Genomic DNA, 22,199 nt, shown 5'->3' on the forward strand with positions numbered 1-22,199 from the left:
CTTGATTGTTACACCTGGGAGGCTCCTGACTACAGTATCCGTAATACTCCAACAGTCCATCAAGTGGTGCAGCTTCGTAGCTTACCAAAGTCGTACTAAAACATTTTTTGACAAATTTCTGATCTTGGTGTACCATGTAAAATCAGTTCAAGGTCAGTAAGCACAATCAGAATTCATACATGAGGCGCACGGTCGATTTTTGAGAAAATTGAAGTATTTTAAGTGGAGCTTTTTGTCCAAAAAATAGGGTCATTTTCAGTCTGGAGGAATGTTTTTTCAGATTTTTCTTTTGGTTAACACTGAACTATTAATCATTTACACATAACAGAAAACCATTTCTTGAGCTGAGAAGCATCTGGCCCTCCAGTAGACCCATCTGCTGTTTGCTGAACTCTCATCAGAAATGGTCTCACTGGAAGGGTGGCTGTAAAAAAGCCGGAAGGGAAACAGGGAGAAAAGGCTGAGGTATGACGAATTACACAAGAACTGGAATGAAAATCGGTGCAATACCATCTGGAAAACATCTGATTGGCAACACCTTCATTTTTGTAGCATGACAATGATCTCAAAAACACTGTTAATGGAGTAAAAGCATACCTGAATAGAAAAATACACAATGGAATGCTATCAGTCCTGGTTTGGCCTCCCAAGAGCTCGGACTTCGACATTACTTAAGGGCTGTGGGATCATCTTGACGAAGAACAGAACAAAAGGCAGCCAACATCCAAAGAGTTTTGAATGTCCTTGAAGAAGCCTGGAGTACTATTCATGAAGACTGCTTCAAGAAATTACAACAATGATTGCCTAAGAGTTCAGGCTGAGCTAAAGAATAAAGGTGGTCATACCAAATATCAACTTTCACACACATTTTCCTAGTAAAATATAAGAAATAGGGGGTCGCCCAAGACGTTTGCACAATACTGTAAGATGCCATGTTCAGATACAGAAGTTTTAGTTGAAGATTTCTTTGTAAAGTAAAACCAAAATTTCCTTTGGTCATTAATTTCACCTCTGTGGCTGTATTCCACTTGATGAAAATGGAAGTATCCTGCCAAAATCCAAATTACAGCTGCAATTACAAAGTGCTCAGTTTGCACAGGATCAGTATTATCAAGAGACCATCGTAAGGAAATTATGGTGGGCAATTTGTGTTGGAATTTGTACTTGACAAACTGGAGACATTTTGAATTCACAGAGGGTTAAAATTACTGATAGAGTCAGCAATTATTACAAATTACTGGATATCCTCAATAAAATTCCTGTGTTGAGACGTAGAACAAAGGTGAGCCTTGGTTCTGGATTAACCTTTTAACCAGTTGGACAGAGGGAGCAGTTGTAGGAAAAGGGGCAAACATAAGCTGAACACAGTAAACATGTGTTGTAATTACACTAAAATCTTGTAATTACAGTGCCAAAGAGTTTACGTCTGCAGCCGATCATAGTGGCAGGCAAGATAGCTTTGAGAAACTGGGTCTGTTGTTTCAAGACAAACCGAACAATCAACTGTAAGAGTTTTAGATCCTAAATGAACAATTGGTATAGGTTGCTGGTGTTCCCATTATAACACCAGCAACCTATACCATCCATACAAGACAGGATGATTCATGCTTTTGTATTTTCTTACACCAAATTCTTACCCTACCATCTAAATGTGGCAGCAGAAATCGACCCCCATGAGACAAGGCAACGTTTTCTGTTGTCCAAATTTTGGTGAGCCTGTGTGAATTGAAGCATCAGTTTGCTGCTATTATCTTATCAGGCAGGAGTGGCACCTGCTGTGGTTTTCTGCTGCTGTAGCATGGCTGCTTCAAGTTTTTTGTGCATTCAAAGATGTTCGTCTGCATAACTTGGCCATAACGAATGCTTTTTGTTACTTTCCTGTCGAGTTTGGCCATTGTCCCAGCACGTTCTCACTCCTGAGCGTACATGTGTAGATTCATTCCAAACCGTTCTCACGTTTTCATTTTTTCTGATCTCGTAATGTAGAATATATCGTAATATATCGACGGTTTGTCACCTAGCGTAAAATGTTACGCTTTGGGAGTGAGAGCGTGTTGATTCTCCTCACCTCTGAAATCAAGAAGGCATTTTACAGACCATTCTCTGTAAATCCTAGAGATGGTTATGTGGAAACATCCCAGCAGATCAGCCCATGTGACAGCAACAACCATGCCACATTCACTTACACAGTCACTTACATCTCTATTTAAAGCAAACAACTTGGCACTAATATTCCTGTTTGACAGTAGGCACTTTATTTGAGCACAAAACGACACAGAAGAGCATTATTTTTAAAAGGCACAAGGCAATCAGCAGAACTTTACATGTACATTCTTCAGTTGGTATCAAATGTGATTTTAAGAAAAGCAAAAGGATATGTGTTGAACAGTATCTACATTCATAAACCGCTTTAATGGAGAACTGTTTGTTTCAGTGATCCCTGTGATGAGAATCAGTTTGTAGTGTATTAACATGTCATTTTTTATAAACTAGAAGACATATATGAGCAGAAACAATCATGAACGAAAATCTCCGCCTCGTGACTGTAGTGTAGTCATCAATGTAGCTGATTTGTCAGAGTGGGGAATTGGAAACAAGCTTTATCTAACACTAACAACACACTAGAAGCTGTTTCATAATGAAGTCTAAGATTTATGTTGTCTGTGTGCACGTGCTTCATTTCAGCTCAGTGTAAGTCTGCTGCTGTTTAGTTGCTCTCTGTTTCACCGAGTGTGTCCTCTGCTAGACTGTGTTTGTGACGCAGAGTGGAGAAGAGGAGTGAAAACCACAGCAGCCGACTTCAGGAAAATACAATACACTACTGTGACTGTAATAAAAAGTTTCCAACTAGTGCTAATCCACCTAAATTCTTTGCTTGTGATGATAGTTTGCTACAGGAACTGTAAACATTTTCATGCGCTCAGGGAGTTTTTTCTCTACTCTGACTGGCAGGAACAGAATACTATCTCTGTTATGGGTCTGTCTGATTCACAAATTCAGCCCTGCATTTTCTTCACACAGTGGGGTCTAATGCTGTTCTTGTTTGTGTTCAAAGAAATCTTGTGAGTGAGTAAATGAGTGTAGCTTCCATGAGCCAAAGGGTGAGGTTGGGGCTAATTTACATATCTATTGAGCCATGACTAGTAAAAGTGATGTTTACATCATTTTAGGCCATGGAGCGATTACTTTCTTGGGAGAAATTCTAAATGTGTAATTTGGTGGTAGAGTGGGTCACCGGAATTCAAAGCACATTCACTCTTGTACTCTTAGTCAAGCTAGCATTGGAAAGGACATGTGTTCATTTTTGGAAAGAACAGAATTATATGTGAGGTTTTGGACCAAAGCTTAGACAGCCAGCTGATTATGAGATTGCTTGTTTCACATCCTTGGAAAACACAGGCATGCAGGCAAAGCATAAACAGCACTTGTTCTGCTTTTGTGCAAAACATTTAATGTTTAATTATGCAAGCGGTGCTGCTTAGTGACAACTGATACAAATCTGCATAGTGGTGCACATCAAAGTCAGAAATAGAAGCAGCAATTTAAAAAAAGCACTCTGCTGTTTTCAGATGCTTGTTTGGCATATGTTCGACTTATTGCGTAACAGTGATTGTCTTTTATTTGTAAGATATTCAAATATGTACACAGTTCCAATCCTCTGCAGTGGGGGAAATTTGCCTGTCCTCAGCTCCTCGATGGCTGTTTCGGTGCTTGCAATAGAATATAAATGTTTGACTTCTGACAAGTACGCCTGTGGAGATATAAAGACATTTGGGGGATCTGGTTGTGTTTGTCCTCTTCAGTTGCCGTGTTCAATAAATTTGCCAAATAATACAAAACAGTATTTATCATTGTGTCAGTTCCCTGCAAAAACTGGCAAAAGGAAAACTAATCTGGTCCTGATGAGTTGATAGAGTTAGTTGTTTCATGTCGGTGCCAACAGAGCACTGCGGCATATTTGCTGTGTATGTGGTACTCCGCCAACATTTGGGGGTGTATTTCAAAATCTGCCAGTCACTCGAGCTGTTAAATAGACTTAAATTCGATTATTTCTTTAAGTGTCCTGCAACATGCAGCTATTTAATAAGCAACAGATGTTTCTTAGAGCTGGTGTTGAAACCAAATATAATGGCTGGGTTGCACCTGGGGAACAACTTGAATCATAGAAAATTAGCTAACTGGCAGGAACTGTGGTCAAATTATAACATATAATGGTCTCACTTGTGGTTCTGTGCAAAATCATTATGGCAACATGTTAAGATATGTAAGGTAGATGGTTGCTATGAATTTAAAATGTATGCTTCAAGTTCTTCCAAAATTTGGCTCTCAGTGTGTGTTTTATGAGAAAAGATGCATTCAGCTTGTTTATTAGTGTCCAAATGGTTTATTGTGTCGGGGAATCACGACCTCAGACTCTTAAATACAGCTACATCCTCACCGGGATCAAAACAGGAGCTTGAAGGTGGTGTTTTTCCCACCCCGTGTAAAGCCAAGACTGGAGAAGCTATTGTGTTTGGACACCCAGTTTGTCAAAGTGAAACTGGACTTGTGAAGCCCTCCCCTTCAAAATATATATCTATGTTCCACAAGCCACGCTGCTTGCAAAATATAAACACAGCATGAATCTTGGATGGGAGCTCAAAAAAGAGCATAACTGGAAAAGATCTCAACGCTGACTTACATGAGGTCTAGATTTTAGAGTGCCCCACGGTGATGGCTTAGTTTCTCTTTCCAGGTCTCGTAGAGAGCAAGAGATGGACATGTCTGACTCGCGGTCTGGCAGTTTCAAGCGCAATGCTTTCAACTGTTGTCCAAAACCACCTTTGTGCATAACCCCACACACACACACACACACACACACACACACACACACACACACACACACACACACACACACACACACACACACACACAGATACACGCACAGGAAAACAGACAAGATCTGATTTCAAACTAAAAGCAATATTTTACCAAAACACATCAAAAACAGGCCTTGCTCAATAATAAGAACTGAACTACAAAGGTAAACGTCGCTGGGTGGTGATGTTTTATCATTCACAATCCAACAGATTTAACCAAACACGTGTTGGGTTCACAGCAGACCACACATATATTTGTACTCTTCCTATCTCACAATACGACCCTTCTAATTATCATCTGCTGGATGAGCAGCATTTACATATGATAAACTTTGGTTTTACTTTAAGTCGCCTCATCAATTTAACTTTATGCTCTCGCTTTCTCATGCACTATACTTTCAATCTTGCCAATATAATAGCAACGATTTTGTATTTAGTAAGGCTTAAAAGTAGGAATTGAGACCATAAACACATCAGCAATGTGTTTAGAGTGGCTGCAGATAAGTTAAAAAGTTAGACTTTTTGCTCATTGGCCTCCATAAAATCTGACTTCTTTTTGCGACCACAAGAGTCGCCCCCTGCTGGGTATTAGTAAGACTGTAGGTTTAAGGCACATGAATGTTATGTCCATCTTATGTCCAACACATAAAAGAACACCCACAACCACAAGACTAGACAGTGGCAATACCTAATCTTTGATTCATTTCAAGTTGCAACATTTTTGTCACTGTTTTACATTACTATCGTGTTAGTTAATATTTCTGTGATAACCTTGAGTAGTTTGGGGAAAGCTTTTTTTATTGACCCAGTAATGTACTCTGAGTTTAGGACCGACTATTGTTGCTCATCAGCCTAGTAAAATCCAATGACTTGGATTTATTTCACCCCCACCAAACACCATCTGATGTAGATGTTTTGAGTTACTTGGATGATTTGTTGTGACATTACCCCACAGTGTGCTGACAAGCTCATGTTTTATGTTTTTAAATGATAAACTAAAGCAGCGTGTGTCCTTATTTATACATTATCTAACAGAAAGTGAAATGCTGAGAGATGAACACACTCACTCTGCAGGGTACTCCACATGAAAAACATTTTAGCTTCAGAAATTTAATTAACCAACCAGCAGGAGTAACGAGTGTGTACACAGAAATGTAATGAAATGATCTGTAAATCAAATCATAACAGAACAACTGTCCAATTACTTGCAACATATGGATCTCTGAAAATCTTTGGCTTCAGCGTAATGAATACATCTCAGAGGACAATCATTTATGGATGGAAAAGTGACTTTACGTGACATAAACTTCTCAGTTATTATCTTGTGACTCTGTGACACATTGTGAAACATTTTAAATCACTAAATCACTATGCACAGAGACCCCAACACAGCTAAATGCTGAAATATGTTATTTTATAATCCTTTCTGTTAAATCTGGAGCAAATTTGTAACATTGTTTTTGCCTGCAAATTGTAAAACCTAAGTTAGCCTAGCATAGCACAAAAAAATAAACATGGAAGCCATTACCACGACTTTTCCCAATGCTCACTAATTGCTCACAAATAGCCTGTCTTCTATACTGTGAATTTAATAAAGCTGCTACTAGTAAACATTTGAAAAGTTTCAATGCAACTTCTTATCAATTCTACTGTTTCTGATACCTATGCTAATCTAAGCTAATTATCTATTAGCTATTGCCAGCTACACCCCAGTCATACAGGCCTAGAGAATGACCGCTGTGGCAGCAACAAGTAAAAGTGTGAAGTCTCCAGTATGTTATTGAGTGATTAATGGAGGTTACTGGTAGTCACTATGTGAAACTGGCTACCAAGAGGATGTTGCACCAAAAACCTTGTTAGCAGATTGCTGCTGTTGCATGAGAAACACTGACTTGTCTGCAAACCCTCACCAATTAGTCACCAAAAGGCAATGAAATTAAGGAAAGTACAACATGAAGACAGTTCTCCATTAAAGTAAAAGGTGCATCTTTTGAAACGCATTGGTTATAGCAGCAAAGCACAACATTTACTTAGTTAACTTTCTAGATTTCTGGTTTGAATTGTATATTTTTAAGTTTTACTAAGGCTTGGCCAGTAAATGGAACATCTTTGCAGATAATTCTACAACTTTCCTGCAAATTATCGGCAACTTCAGTAATTTGCTAGCAACCAAAGCAATCACACTTTTTTGTGTCTGGCTAACAGTTTAGTTGGCAGAAAGTACAATTTTAGATTTACCACAAATACCTTTCCACAAAAGGTATTTGTGGTAAAGGTGTTTGTCTGTTTGTTTGTTTTTTCACTCAAAAGAATAACCATTTAAACTGCAAAAGGTAGGAAAACTTTGTATGCGTGGTATAGAGATTTACAGTTATAATATTATTTAACATGTTGCATAATTGTTGAAGTTACCATATATTATTTTAACTGGAATATAACTTGACTTCACACAGGGAGCGTTAGAGCAACAGAAACATGTGCAGGTGCGTGCCACCCAGCAAAAATTGAGCTTAAAACAGTAATTTAATGCAATATGAGATTTGCCTTTCATTTTGTGATTTGAGTAGAAAATAAACCAGCTCTGTTGCTGTGTTTTCATAGCATGCCTGACAAAACTACACCATAAAATAACCTTCTTCACGGTATGCATACAAAGATATCCTGTGCTGTATGGGAAGGAGGGGCTTAGTCTGGAAGTTACCCTATCAAATGTGTGCTTAAGTGTACAAAGTGTACAAAGCAAACTGGAGCTCACATTTGCAAATAAACACATGTGAAAAACATTTTTTTACCGCATTTTCTGAATCATCTATGTGAACCAAGCCCTTTGAACAAACATATATTCTTGTGTGCGCACCCTCGCTGTATGCCAGATCACTGACAATTACCAGATGGCACAGGGAGGCTAGACAGCCCAGATTAATCAGGGCATATGTCTTCACGCTGGATGTGACATTGGATGATGTGTGTGTCTACATAGCACAGGCTAGCCTGGATGTAGTGTGAGGTGATGTGTGTACTTTTTTATGTGCACACAGAAAAAAAAGCATGTAGGGGTTGTGTCTGTGCTAGGCGGTGGATGGTTTATGTCTGCAAATATCCTCTCTCACTCGTTCCAAATCTTGGGCTGTGTTCGCTTGACTTGGTGTGGGATCCTGTGTTTCAGATTTGTAGCATCCGAGTGTGTTTGAGAATACAGTTTCTGAACTGCTCATAATGTTTGCAATTGTTATGTGTATGCACCAGTGTTACTAAGTGACTGTCAGCCAATTTTAGTCAGCTGTTTGTGTTTCTGAACAAACAATTTCAGCACCGATGCATTAAATTAGTTTCCATACCCTATTTCTTTCACTGTCACTGACGTCTACAATAATAACATAGCTGAGGTTACATAATGAAAGTATTGTTTATCTTCCCTTAACCTGGGCACAGGCTGCTTAAAAACCAGCCTTTTTGCCAAGTCAAGTGCTTTACATTTGTAGTCGTTCTCATAACCAGCAGGGGGCAAATCTCTTGTTGCAGAAACAGGTCCGATCATGTCGAAGTCTGACCTCAGTAAACAATCTCCTGATGAGTAAATGTTTGCAGACGCAAGCTGAAGATACCGACCACCACAATGCTAAACTCAAAGCTCGAGAATGTCCACAAACCAGTGGGTGACTGTGTATTCAAACTATCAAAATGTTCCTTTGAGTTTTTCTGCTAAACCCATGTTCTTGCTTAAGGTGTGGATTTTTTCCATTCTGAGTGTCCAGATGGTGGTTAAAATGTTTAGCACCAATCATTTTTCAGCAAATAGAAGGACAATATGTTCCACTCTAGCTAGCACAGAGAAAGCTTTTATTGGCTGTTCCCTTATTTAAAACGAGTCGCCACAGCGGATGCATCCACATATTTGATTTGGCACAGATTTTTAGGCTGGATGCCCTTCCTGATGCAACCCTCCCAGGGATCTCCACCTTCTCTGTGTTAGCTACTATACTAGAGGATTTTTCTTTTTTTTTTAACTGAGGCATTGACATTGCTAGAGGCTTGACAGGTTTTAAACTTTCCCCAAATGCAGAAGCTAGACCAACAATTACAGTGAAAGAAAGCATAGAAAAAAGTGCTCATGTGAATGGGTGAATGAGGCAAGCTGTATGAACTGCTTTGAGTCCACTATATAAGAACCAGTCCTTTTACTAAATGCTGCAGTTGTTTTAGGTAAGTGCACATTTTGCCATGTTCAAGTTGAGCTACTACCCTGGAAAGATAATGCAATACACCAATAACACCAATGTTAACTCCATGTATCCAAAATGAGATTTTTATGTTATGGAACCAGTGATCATTGCAGTGAAAACAACAACTCCATGTAACCCAACCTAAATGTCACTTTAATCCATGCTCTCTGTGATTGTGAAACTAGACTATTTGCATGTGTTTCTTCTCACATTGTTGCTTTGTGGTTGGTTGCATAACTGCTCCATGAACTCAAATATAATGCAGCTTCACAGGTTCGACAAGATAGATAAAATAGTTAACATGAAAAGATAAGAGAAGGAATCAAGGGAAAGAGAAAGAAAAGACATCAACCACGCAGAGTGGTCAGGCTGCATACTACCCACAGCATCGCTCTCTGTCCTTTAATCTTTCAGTGCCGGGCTAATTCTTATTGGCGTTATCAAGATTTCTCCCTCCTTGTTTTCACTTCTTCTTGGCTTGCAGACTCCTCTTCAAAAAGCTCTTGGCTCTTTCTACAGTTTGTCACAGAGGCAATCCCCTTCCTCCACTAAAGGTCTTTACATAAAATCCACAGTTTTAGTGTTTCGCAAGTAGGAAGTCTTTAGATTCCCCAAGTGGTTTTAAGTCCAGTCAAAGGTAAAATAAAAATGAATTACTTTTAAAATCACCACAGTCCATTGTGTAAATCTCATTCTCAGCCATACATATGTACAGAACTCCCATCGCACACTTAAAAAAGAAGTTTTTGCTTTGGTTTGATTGTTTCATTTTCTTCTGCAGCCGTTGATGTAGAGAGTAAAGTTTTTATTTTGTGTAAATTCTTCAAATCCAAACCAAGGGTTTAATTTTTTCCCATAAAAAGGTCACTGACATATTCACACATGTAGGGTCATGTTATATTGAGATCTAGATAGCATGGTGGACTAATTTCTGAACTTCACCTAGAAGGTTGTGATTTTATTTTTTTCCTGTGGCAAATTCCCCCTTAAGAATCAACTGTAAATCAAAGTCCTCACATTTATTTCTTTTTCACAATTGCACATGTCTTTTATCTTGAAGTCTTGCTTTCTCTTAATCGAGAGAGCAGGAAAGGCAAATCCACTATCCTCTTGCAGTATTCTTCACCCATGTAGATCTTTCAAACCCCAGTTCTTCCATCCTTCAGTGCATCTGCCCAAGCAAACACTGACGATCCAGACCTCCATTTCCTCTTCTGTCTATAGGACCATTTTTTTCCCCCCAATCAGTGGATATTCAAAAGGCCCCAAGCTCTCCAGCCCATCTGTTTATCCATCCATTGTCCCATCGCTTCTTTTTTTTTTTCTCCAATCCTTTCCTCTCAGAGGTCCAGACGGAAGGCGCCAAAGTAGCTAGCAGATTCTTCTGCATTTACCATGGTGGGGGAAGAGACAGAGACGAAGATCTCGTCACCGGCCCTCAGTTCAAAAAGTCCTCCCTGGTAAACGGAGTGTAGGGCGTACTCAGCGTCTGGAGCCCAGCACTTGGTTCCCACACCTTTCAGGAGCTGGAAAAAAATTACAAAGTAGAGAAAATCATCCCAGTGCTAATGACAGTGCTGAAAGGTACAAATACTTCAGGGTGATCTTTGATTGTTTTAGGAAAACAGAGATGCTGTACCTGTATGGGGCTTGGGTAGGACGTTTTCTTGTAGACGCACTGCACCAGTTGGTGGCTGACGCTGCGCTGGTCCCCCTCATTTGCAGATGGGGATGGATAACGGAAATACACCTGGACAAAGGTGGAAATAAGTTAATGCAGTGACTTGTTTTATGTTTTTTCCTCTTTGACGTGCCCTTGTTTTTGACAGAAAAGCAGGTTTCCTGCAGTCTACCTTACAGGTAGACCCTACTTGTAAGGTAGACCCTACGATAATGAATCCAATCATGTTGTAAACAACAATTAATGGTTAATAAAATTGAATATACAACAGTCACAGACACCTTTATTCAGCAGCTATCACTACAAGGTTAATTAATGACAAACTTGTCATGTTAAAACACACAAAAATATGGCAAAGTGCCTGGAGCATCTCCTCCATCTGCATAGCTTTCTCACCTGTGAGTACAGATAGTACCTCCCATCTTGGGGCACTCGGAGCTTCCCATTAGACAGGGTCATGTTGTGCAGGTGAGCTCCTAGGCTCTGATTGGCCCATGAGCGGACCAAATGGCGGCAGGACTGATGAAGACCAGGCATGATGCTCAGGGAGGAAGAAAACCCTGTTGGCAAAGATTAAAAAAGTGTCAAGAGACAAATTCTAAACAGAAGAGGGAAGAAAAACTGTCACATGGGGATGGAAAATAAAAGGAGTGGGGAAAAACAAACCAGCTAAAGCCTAGAAATCATAGATTGGATGTAATAAAAAAAAAAAAATCAATACCAGGTTTAAAAACTAAGCAAAGACACATATCAGTGAGTGTTTGCCCAAAGCTCAAAAGCGGCAGCAGCTGGCAAAATGAACCTTGAATAAATACAGTTTGTGACTCCAGAGTAGTGCGCTTCTTTCTTACAGCCGCCAAAGTTGAGCAATAGTTTGCCTTTTCCCCTAAAGCCCTTAAAATATTGAGAAACATCTGAAATACTGAGTTAAAAAAGATAAAATCCTGTGATTAAAAAAAAGCACTTTTAATTACAGTATTATTTAAAATTTTGGTGAACGATGTTTACATTACACAGTTGAGCCACCATGTCTATTGGACAATGTAGGCGATGTGGATTTTCCTTCTGAGTACTCTGTAACAGGGCACTCTGAAGTGCACATTCAAACTTGTACAATGGCCACTTAAAGCAGAAGTGGTGATTTAATCTTTGGTTAAGCCTGTTTCACCGGTAAGAGGCACCAACTTGAAGCCAAAGTCCTGTAAGATGCAGGAAATACTGAATACTGCTGACTAGAACCATGTGTAGCAGTTTTCCTCATGGCAGAAATTAAACATTTAACACAAGTGATTTCTCGTGCATGCTGGCTTTATTTCCTCTGCCACGTGTACTTGTGTGACTAGTGTGCAAATCTGAAACACTGCCATCAACAATAGAAGCGTAAGTCTATAACACTACAATGTAAATGCTGTGATTTATTAGCACATAACCATCACAGAGACCTTAACTGAATAAACTCTTCCATCTGATCCAACGCTGAAAAATGATTTTCAATCCAGAAGTGCGAGAAACTGCAGTTCCTTTAGTGGCCACTTGAGGCTCCAAAAACAAGTCACTTTCCAAAGGCTTGCATTAAAAAACATGTTTACAGCCTGATACCAAAAACTGCATTAGCTTTTCTCTTCATAAGAACTCCATGCTGGGTGATTTTTTATTTTAGAACACATCCACCTGGATACTGAAGGGATGGGGGGGTACATTCACTTTAAATGAAAAGTTTTCCCAAAAGAGCTTCACCTCTGCTAGTCAATGAAGTGGACTGCACCATTGTGTACGTGCTGTTTTAGCAGGTACTATCCAAAAAATAATATGACTTACTGTATGGAACAAACCATCCAAGACGTGTGTTACTGACCTGTTGTCTGTGTGACAGTCGTGACAACTTGGTCTTCAAGATGCACTGAAACTGGAAAACGGTAAACGGAGATGGTGTGCCTTTAAGTACAAGTTGCATTTTTTGAAACTTGTTGGCTGCACCTCTGCAGTGCAACTTTTACTTTGAATGTAAAAGTAAATTTATTGTACAGTTTTTCAAGTTGCACTGCTGCTCAGCTAATAGTTAGCAAGCATTCGCAGACAAACATGAAAAACAGGAAACTGAGGCAGTTTGTTACCAAACAAATCGATTGCTTGGAGGTTTTTGGTGCAGCAACTTCTGTGCAACCAATTTCCAGCCAGGAACTATCAGAAACCCTAACAACCAGTCAGGAAAGACGCAGTTGCAACTAGCAAATGGTGATGTCCAACATGGCGATAATTCATGGCATAACTCTTAATGTCTGCAAAATGTGTGCAAGCTTATCTTCATTAACTAATACGTAAGCATGCTGTGCTTTTGCTGTCCACATAAGGTACCTTAGGGCTCCAAACAAACCAACGTGGCAACAGCCAAAAGGCAAACTCTGAAGCTTCAAAACGGACAGTCGAAACCCAGATGGCAAAGTCATGGTGACGACTTCAATTCTTTACACTCTCAGTTGTAATTAGTCGGGTCATAGCTTGTGTGTGCCAGCGTGAAACAGTTTTCTTCATGTGTAGGATAACTTCTCTTTCTAAGAAACACCCATCGCGGATCAAAGTTCCTCCAGTACTTCCTTATGAGAAATCCAGGCTTAATGTGTGAACCTCACCCTCTTACACACACACAGTCTTTCTAGCTCTTGCACACACACACACACACAGCACATTTCTTACCCTTTGTCAACTCAGTGGAAATAACATAAGGAAGGCTTTGCCAGATTGTCAACACCCTTCAGCTTGCACGACCGATTCAGATGAAACAATACCAAAGTCATGAAAAACACATTCCAACTTTAAATTCCATGTTTTATAACGTGTGTGATTCTGATCTGTGAACTATATAAATATCTACTTTACTGCCACATACAGCATACTGGTAGACCTCACAGACCCAGCTTAAAACTTCAGTGTTTCTTAGTAAATGCCTCGGGCACACAGGAAGTGGTACGAAAAAGAGCAGCAGAGTAGACTTTAATGTGCTTCTAAACATGCTACACAGGAAAATGGGGAAGAAAATGTGATTTGGAACTTTAACAGATGGAATAACTTAATAATCCACCCATTCATCTTTTTTAATTGGTTATACAGATAGGACCAGTGGAAGGGCTGGAGCCAATCTCTGCTATCATTGGGCAAAAAGTGGGGTACAGGCTGGACAGGTTGACTTCCATCACAGTTCACTAATTTTGATTAAATAAATAATCAAACATACATGTTTTTGGTTTCTGGGAAACCAGAGGCCCCAGTGTGCACCAAAGAACTCGATAATAATACATTTTATTTCTTTGTGAATAATTTTAATAAACAAAGCTTCCTAAACAGGACTGTAGTGTGTGTAAATCTGAAAATAGCCACTGGGTGTGCGTGACACTCACGGACTGTAGCGCTACATTTCTGTGATCTAAGGAGCTTGGAAAGAAAAGCTCTAGACTTCTTTAAGTTTCTTGAAGATTTTTTATCTTTCATCCGAGAAGCTTCTTCAGATTTTTTTCTTTAGATATTTTTTAAACTTCATGAGCAGCTGCTCCCAATGCTCGTCAGTGTTCCTTAGTCTAATTCAGTCCAGATGTCTGCACCATGTAGGAACCAAAACTGTTTATGTGCTTATCGTTGATTTTAACCAATCAACCCACAGTTTTGTGCATGCTCGGCACATGCAAAACATACGGCTCAGCGGCAAAACTTTCATTTTCCTCTCCGACTTCCCGAAATCTTTCGCCTAGATTAATGATGACCGCTTAAACACAGATGCCTCACCTTGAGAACTGGCGTCTCTGAGGGTCAAGTGGGCAGATGGCCTCTGGGTCACGGGGCTCATAAACTTTGACCCTGAGTTGTTGAAATTGTGAGGCATGGTTCTCGCCTCTAAGGGAGAAAGGGGATCAAAGAACATTAAAAAAGTTAGTGAGAAGGTGTGTGTCTGTCTGTGTTTGTGTGTGTGTGTCTGTAGACAAAGGGATGCTCACCAGTGAAGATGCGCTTTGAGATGATGCTATCTGCCACCTAAAAGAAAATATAGAAAAACATACAAGTCAACAAAAATGTGAGAATAAGAAAAAAAAAGGAATTGTTCACTTTATGCTGTTAAATTTAACATCTTAGCGTGACCTAAAAAAAAAGAATGTGCAAACTCACTGCTGGATAAAAAGGAGGTTAATGTAACATGGTGAGCTAGACTAGCTTGTTTCATCTGAGTAACGCAAATAACAAAGGATTATTCACACAGGGCTGGATAGGATACAGCTGATTCATCTAATGCCATCCACCACAATTACCGGACATGTAAAACGATATAAAATTGTAATATTTGTGTAAAAATCTAACATTCAAACTTTTGTTGATAAGTAAACTAAATCAGCAAAAATAAAGTAATTTTTAAAGTTTATTTAATTTATTTTTGTATATTTTGTATACTTTTTGTTTTTTGTCTAAAATTAAATCTCTATATACTATTTACATGTTTTAAATACATTTATTTATTTAAATTATTACATTTCTATTTTTTCCAATGCTTTTTGAAGCATAATAAAACATTAGCAATAAGCAAATAAAATATAATGGTTAACTTAATTCTCTAATGCCTGACAGGAGGTCAACTTAGGTCTGATGACTGTTGTAAATACACGAGCATAAATCAAAGTTACATGAACTTTCCATAATGTTCCAGAGAGAGGGGAAACTGCTCTTTAAGTTAACTACAGTACATACAGTACATATTAAATAACTGAGAAAATTGTAAATAGCTTGATTGAATTATTTCAGGAAATCAGAGGATCTCCAGTCACAGTCACATTGCATAGCCACAGGAGCACAACATCCTTAAACTATGCACGGAATCAGTCTTTAATTAATCATTAAAGCAATTAAACAGCATCACAATAAGGTTTTGAACTTGTGAGTTATTGGTCCCATAAATCACTCCCCCACAAATGTTGTCTGTAATTGGATAAAGTACAAAACACTAAGTGTATGAAAGTCAATTTAAAGATAAAGGCACTGTGTTGTACTGTAAGTGTTGTCTGTCAGTCCATTTTTACAGCTTTGTAACTGTTAATAAAGATGAGCTTGTCCAGCTAGAGTGAGAGTCGAAGGTGTTATTTAACTCTGACTGTAAAGTGAATCATTAACCTGCAGTTGTTTTATGGGTGTGAAGTGGCTGCAGTGGACACAGTTGTTTTGTTTGTGTCGACTGTTCTGTAATGAATTTATTGATTCTATAGTTAAGTAATATTTGTACAGCCCTAAAGTAGCAATGTGTCATGGTTGAGCTTCGTGATGTTTACGACACCGTCCCAGCTTTGATTCACATAGGGAAAAGAAAGTTTGCTAAGAGAGGAAACCTTAAGGCAACAAACATGTTCTAGGGACAAGACAAAAGCAGAAGTATTGAAATTACAACACGAATCATTGTGAATATATCAGATAAAGATAAAGATGTAATATTTGGTTTTTTAAGTTTAGCTGCTAAAGGTAAAAGATATTTTCTTTTTTCACAGAAAAATCTTCAGTTGACCCAAAATGCTGCACTGAGAGCACTAACTGGGACTAGAAAGAGAGAGCATATTTCTCCCATTTTGGCTTAGTTTTGGCTCCCTGTTTAATCCAGAATCAAGTTTAAAATATAAAGTCTTTAATAATCAGGCCCCATCTTATCTTAAAGAGCCTTCAGCTTTCAGGCCCCTCATCTGTGGAAACAGCTCCAATTAAGGTTTGTTAGACAGACTCTTTCAAGATGAAGTTTTCCGTATAGTTATGCTGGACCAGGTGACCCTGAACCATCCCTTAGTTACGCTCCTAAAGACTGAGATTGCTGGAGGATTTCCCATGATGCCATTACTCCTCCAATCCCTTCTTTCTTCCTTTGTACACCACTATTGCATGTCATTAACTTTTGTCCCAGACTGCCTTTTGTCCTGTTTATTGCCTATGGTCTATTACCCCCTCACTCCCAAACCAGTTGCAGCAGATGGCTGCCCCTCCCTGAGCCTGGCTCTGCTTCTTCCTCCCCGCCATCGTAAAGTGCTAGTGGAGCTCTTCCTCTAAGACCTTGCAGGTCTTCACGTCACAACAAAGTGCCTTGAGATGAGTGTTGCTGTGAACTGGTATAATTAATCTGAATTATTTTAGCGTAGCTCAACTAACTTTGGTACACTTCTCTCAGTGAGAATGAGGGAGAGGGACCTGATCCTGATGAATAATGACTACAGGAGAAAGAACATTCAGGACATTTTCATCAGCAGAGAATGTGTGGAGAAGTTTCAGACTTAGCTTAGTTTTAAAATTGGACAATACACTACATGCTCTTTTTTTCTTTCATTTTACACTCTCCTGTCTTTTTTGCCTTCTTTCATCATCTCAACTCTTAAATATAAACTTTCCTTTTCTTCCCTCAACAGCACACACTTCCCCGTCGTCCAGTCTCTGGTTTATTTCTCCTGCTCCTCTCTATCATTTATGTTCCCAGGGAGTGGCTTTTGTTTCATCCCAGGTGTAGACACAGCCAGGACCAAAATACAAACAACTGACAAATTCAAAGAATAAAGAACAAACAGCCAAAAAAACAAGCCGACCCTCAACAGCACAAAGTATGTTCTAGTAAAGTGTTTGGGCAGCTCGTGCTGCCAGAACAGCTTCGGTGTGCCTTGGCATTGATTCCTCAAGTCTCTGGAACATCAATCTAACAAATGATATTCCTTTATTTAGTGTTTTGATGATGTGGTGGAGAGTGCTGTCCAAAGCATGGGCCCAAAGATCTCCCACTGGTGTTAAACCGAACTGAAAGCTGGTGACTTAAAGCGAAAGCATATGATTCTCATCAAACCACTCGGTGGCATTGTCATCCTGGAGTCTGCCATGAGAATACAAGTGTTTTAAACTGATCTTTTCCTCTAAGGAATCAAGAAAGCCAACCCCTAACAGAGCCACCAGACCCCATAACGGCAAGGGTCAAGGGTCAAAGTTCTTCCTTTAATTTGTCACGCGTGCACACACACACACAGATGCGTTTTGTCTCTCACACACACTCAGTAAATCTTCTTCTCCTACACACTGCTTTCTCTACTGACACGTGTTCCTTTTTTTGTCTCTCCCACTTTGTAAATCAAGCTTCAGTTGCCTTTTGTGCATAAAATAGATTTCCCTCAGCTTTAACTTACTTAGCGAGCTTTTAATTTATAATTCCTTTTACTTCTCTCCCCCCTTTTGCCTGTTCTCTCTCCCTTTCCCCCCTTTCTACTACATGTCTGCCCACTCTGCCCACCTGTTGGGCTCATGTGGTCAATCTGAAGTGCCCTGAAGCTGGGCACTGAGCTCCTATTGAAATAAATCTCTGCGATTAATTTGCAGAAATACCACAATATCCTGAATATGATTAATTCCATTTTTAATGGTCACCCAGCTGCCCATGTGATGTTATTCTTGGCAGTGGGATTGTTTCTCCTGCACTGAACACTCAGCTCAACCTGCAAATTGAGCATGATTGCTCTGGGGTTCAGTATGTGTGTGTGTGTGTGTGTGTGTGTGTGTCAGCGTGACACCACGGCTTGTGTATATCCTATGTACTCTAAGGGGGGAACACAATATAGAAAAGTGCAACACAGAGTGTCGGCTGGTCTCGCTCGGCGTAGCGTGCCTGTCTCTGCCTAACGTTCCTTGGGTCCTGAAACCAGAAAATTACCCCCACACACACTTAAAGAGAGAAAATTGCCAACAGACTTTCTGCCCTGCATGTGGCTGCAGTTGAAGAAAGAAAGGGGAAAAAAAACAACCCAGAAAAACACAGTGTTTCAGAAGCTTTCAAGCTCTTTCAGGGCAACTCTGGAGCAACATGTTTTCATTATGTCTGCTGTCTCTGATGCTTAAGCTCTCGCTTGGGAAACTATGGGATGGCTACAGCGTGACATCAGCTACATGCATAATGCTGCACACAGGATTGGAAGGTTTCAGTGGCATCCTGAAAGATTCTGGACCAGCAGCACTTTTAAATGTGAAACCAGTGTCACTTGGAGTTATAGTGCTTTGTTTCCTTTACTGCCATTTGCCATCTGGTTTTTATTTACAACCTTCTGTATGCAGTAACATATGCTCGCTGGCCACTTCATTAGGTACAAGGTGTCAACCGCTCACTAATGCAATCAGCCAATCACATGGTAGCAACTGCATGCATTTAGGTATATAGGCATGGTCAATACGACCTTCAAATACCAAATAGGAAATAAAGCTGAGGAAGGAAGTAATAATAATCGCTTATTACAACCAAGGTATTCAGAAGAGTGTCTCTAAACAGACTGCAGCTCAATCCTTGAAGCAGATGGGCTACAGCAGCAGAAGACCACACTGGGTGCCATTGCTGTCAGCTAAGAACAGGAAACTGAGGCTACAGTTCACACAGACTTAATCATATTGGACAATATATTGGACTATATTGCACATATACATATAAAGCACATTCTCACTTTTAGTCTTATTTTAGAATGTGTACTTGAGTGGGTGTTGTGTGTTTTGTGTACAAGGCGTCAAACTTGCTTGAAATAAATGGCAGGCCCCGATGTGAAAAGATAAAGCACATTTTAGATAAAAATGATTCCTGCGGGATTTTCCATAAAGACATAAATTGTTGCTAAAGGGCACATGCTTGATCACAGTTAGTTTGAACTGATGCTGTAATGACTGACATTGTGAAATATTTCCAGCATGCTAACATGCTAAGTGTGACACTGACATGGAAGTCATTCCTGGTATGAAACTATGGAAACTATTTGAATTTGATCTGTTTTCCTAATTTGGCAGCAGACCTCCAGTGAGGGGACTTTTCCATTTCAGGCTTCACTGTTGGAACGAGAAATAAAAAGAGACTTGGACCCATCAGTATAGAAGAAGACGTATCAAGATTGTGATATGTTTTCAAAGTTAGAACCTCTTGTAATCGTGCAAAGTAGCTGAAAGAAGATACTGATGCCACACACCACACTGGAGGTCTCCAGCCAGCTCATTCATGGCCTGCTGCCATCTTGTAGACTTTGTTGCTCAGCCAGTTTTTGCCAATAACAATTCACAAATGGCCTTTAAAGTGTGTTTTCATGCCCATGTCCACAAACAAAGAAAAATGAATATGCATGAATACTCATCAGTTTTGCATGGAGACTGTTGTGAGTGGGTACAAACATACCAGGCATGACAATGCTGGTGCTTTAAAGGTTGAGGTAAAATATTTTTATGGACATTTCATTAAAAAACAAAAATGTCAACCTGTTTGCGGCACTAGAGAAGCACTAAGTCGATTGCCTGTTTATCTTCTGAGCAATCTAAGAATCCACCTTATCTTAGCCATTTATCTGAGGATTGCTTCAGCCAATATTTTGGACCTGCGAGACCAAGACTTCCTGTTCCATCCACTGATCGCTGTTTACAAATGTAAATAAATTTACAAAAGCAACTAAACAGCAAAATGATGGTCATAGAAAATCAGACAGCTTCTAGTCTAATTTACATTTCAGCAAATAGGTTCCTTCTCATGTTTTGTATCTGCATGCAACCAAAGCCTGGTCAAACATGAGTGATATTACTGGGACTACAAACTGCAACCAGAAAGGTATAAATAGTTATTCATCCATGGGATCACAATTTTAAGTGGTGGTCATTCATTAAAAATGTCAGTTACACCAAATCATCAGCTCTGCATCTATCTGTTATTTATTTTTGCTTCATGTATGTCTGACACAGTATTGTTGGAGAGCAGAGAGTCATAAAGTCAGTACCGTAAATGAGGATAACACATTGGACTTCTTGCCTGGAAGTAAAATATAAAAGTCTTCACTGATGCACATCAGTTTCCTGTGAGTTACACTCCAGCCACTGAACCCCACTGGACTTTGCATTCCATGGAGCCCATCTAAAATCTGAAGCCTGGAAAGAGTTACTGCGTGTCGGAGGTCGAGACAGTTATTTGAGTCATTCGCCACTTAAATGGCTCCCCGCAAATGACTAAAGGCTGTGTTGACAACGCATTGGAGCTGCTGCATTTCAGGTGAGGTTGTTTATTTTCAGGGGTTTTATCTTCTTTACTTTTGATGTTTCACTTGGTATTTGAGAACTGTTTGCATTGATTCATTTATGGTGTATCCTGACAGTTTTTTAAATTTAGGACTCTTCACTTCTTCTAAATGATTTTTTCTTCTCATGTCAGCTGCCTGCTCGTCTAATAAGACGGAAAAGGCTTTTTTTTTAAGCTGTCTTTTCTAAACTGTTCATTCATGTCCTTGGAAATCAATCACACACAATCCTTCTAAGTGCCTCCTTCACACACATGCACACACTATCCTCCACACTCACACTAATGTTTTGTTTTACAGCTTCATATGTCAAGATTAAAAATGAGAACATCAAGAAAGGCTCAAAGATAAGGCGCCAATGCTGAGAAAGGAATTCTTTACCTTTTCACCCTACTGAACTTTTTTGTGCCATTCAGGAAGAAGAATGACAGGAAAGAAAGGAACAATCAGCCAGAGATACTTAGTAGCAGTTATATAAAATTGTTCTGACCAATAGTTCTCTAGGCTTTCTAAAGGTCTGTCACTCATTTTCCCTTATTGTACCTGACCATCTCTAGAGATTTTGTTTTCTTCAAGCCACTTAACATTGACCTATGAAAGGATGAATCAATGTAGTATCACAACAGACAACTTCGCGAAGAACCAATTTTAAATTGTATCTTTAGGCACAGCAGCTTTAGCAGCAGCTTTTCACAAAAGCACATCATTTCTTCCCATTTCTATAGTTGAAGCTAATGAAAAATACCACCAACAACACAGTTTGACAAAAGTACAACATAACTCACCATGGTGTCCTCAAGAAATTGGTGGAAACTGGACAAATGGAGGACAAAAGAGTAAGTGTCAGGCCTAAGAAACTAGCACCTGAAAGTCATGTGCTTAAGAAACAGAAAAACCTCCAGCGAAAACCTCTATCTAACCCTTCATTCGTTCACTGAAGCCTCACCAGAAATGGTCTCAGTGGAAGGATGGGTGTTAAGAAGCCATTCCTAAAGAACGGAAATGGAGAAAGGGCTGAAGCATGGCAAATTACCAAAGAACCGGACTGAAAAGCAGTGGCAGCAGAGTGATAGATCCTAATTTGAAATGTTTGGTCCACGTTGTTGTCAATATGTACGGAAGATGTCAGGAGAGAGATAAAACCATGAGTGTCTACAGCCACCTTTGAAACATGATGGTCCACCATTGATCCACTATGCAATTTGCCTGATTGCTGATGGATTCATTTTTTAGCTTGACAATGATCCCAAACACACTCCCAATGCAGTAAAAGCATACCTGGATGGAAGAACATACGCAGTGGAACACCATCAGTCATGGATTGACCTCCCCAGAGGCCGGACCTCAACATTTTTGAAGCAGTGCA

The 22,199-nt window shown here is 39.6% G+C and overlaps 1 protein-coding gene across 1 annotated transcript in view; it reads right to left on the minus strand.

Moving 5' to 3' along the window:
• Positions 1-2,443: 2,443 nt before the first annotated feature.
• tnfsf10l (TNF superfamily member 10, like) overlaps positions 2,444-22,199 on the minus strand; it is a 76,687-nt gene continuing 56,931 nt past the window's right edge. The window contains exons 3-7 of the mRNA XM_085395811.1: positions 14,750-14,786; positions 14,541-14,648; positions 11,160-11,323; positions 10,722-10,832; positions 2,444-10,608 (exon numbers count right to left, since the gene is read on the minus strand). Of these exons, the coding sequence (XP_085251937.1) occupies positions 10,423-10,608; positions 10,722-10,832; positions 11,160-11,323; positions 14,541-14,648; positions 14,750-14,786 (606 nt within the window). The 3' untranslated portion in view covers positions 2,444-10,422. The remainder of the gene's footprint in view (positions 10,609-10,721; positions 10,833-11,159; positions 11,324-14,540; positions 14,649-14,749; positions 14,787-22,199) is intronic.

Source organism: Rhamphochromis longiceps, linkage group LG3 (genome assembly GCF_057381845.1).
Source record: "Rhamphochromis longiceps isolate RC_006_pf linkage group LG3, R_longiceps_female_GT1.1, whole genome shotgun sequence".
NCBI classification, from domain to species: Eukaryota; Metazoa; Chordata; class Actinopteri; order Cichliformes; family Cichlidae; genus Rhamphochromis; species Rhamphochromis longiceps.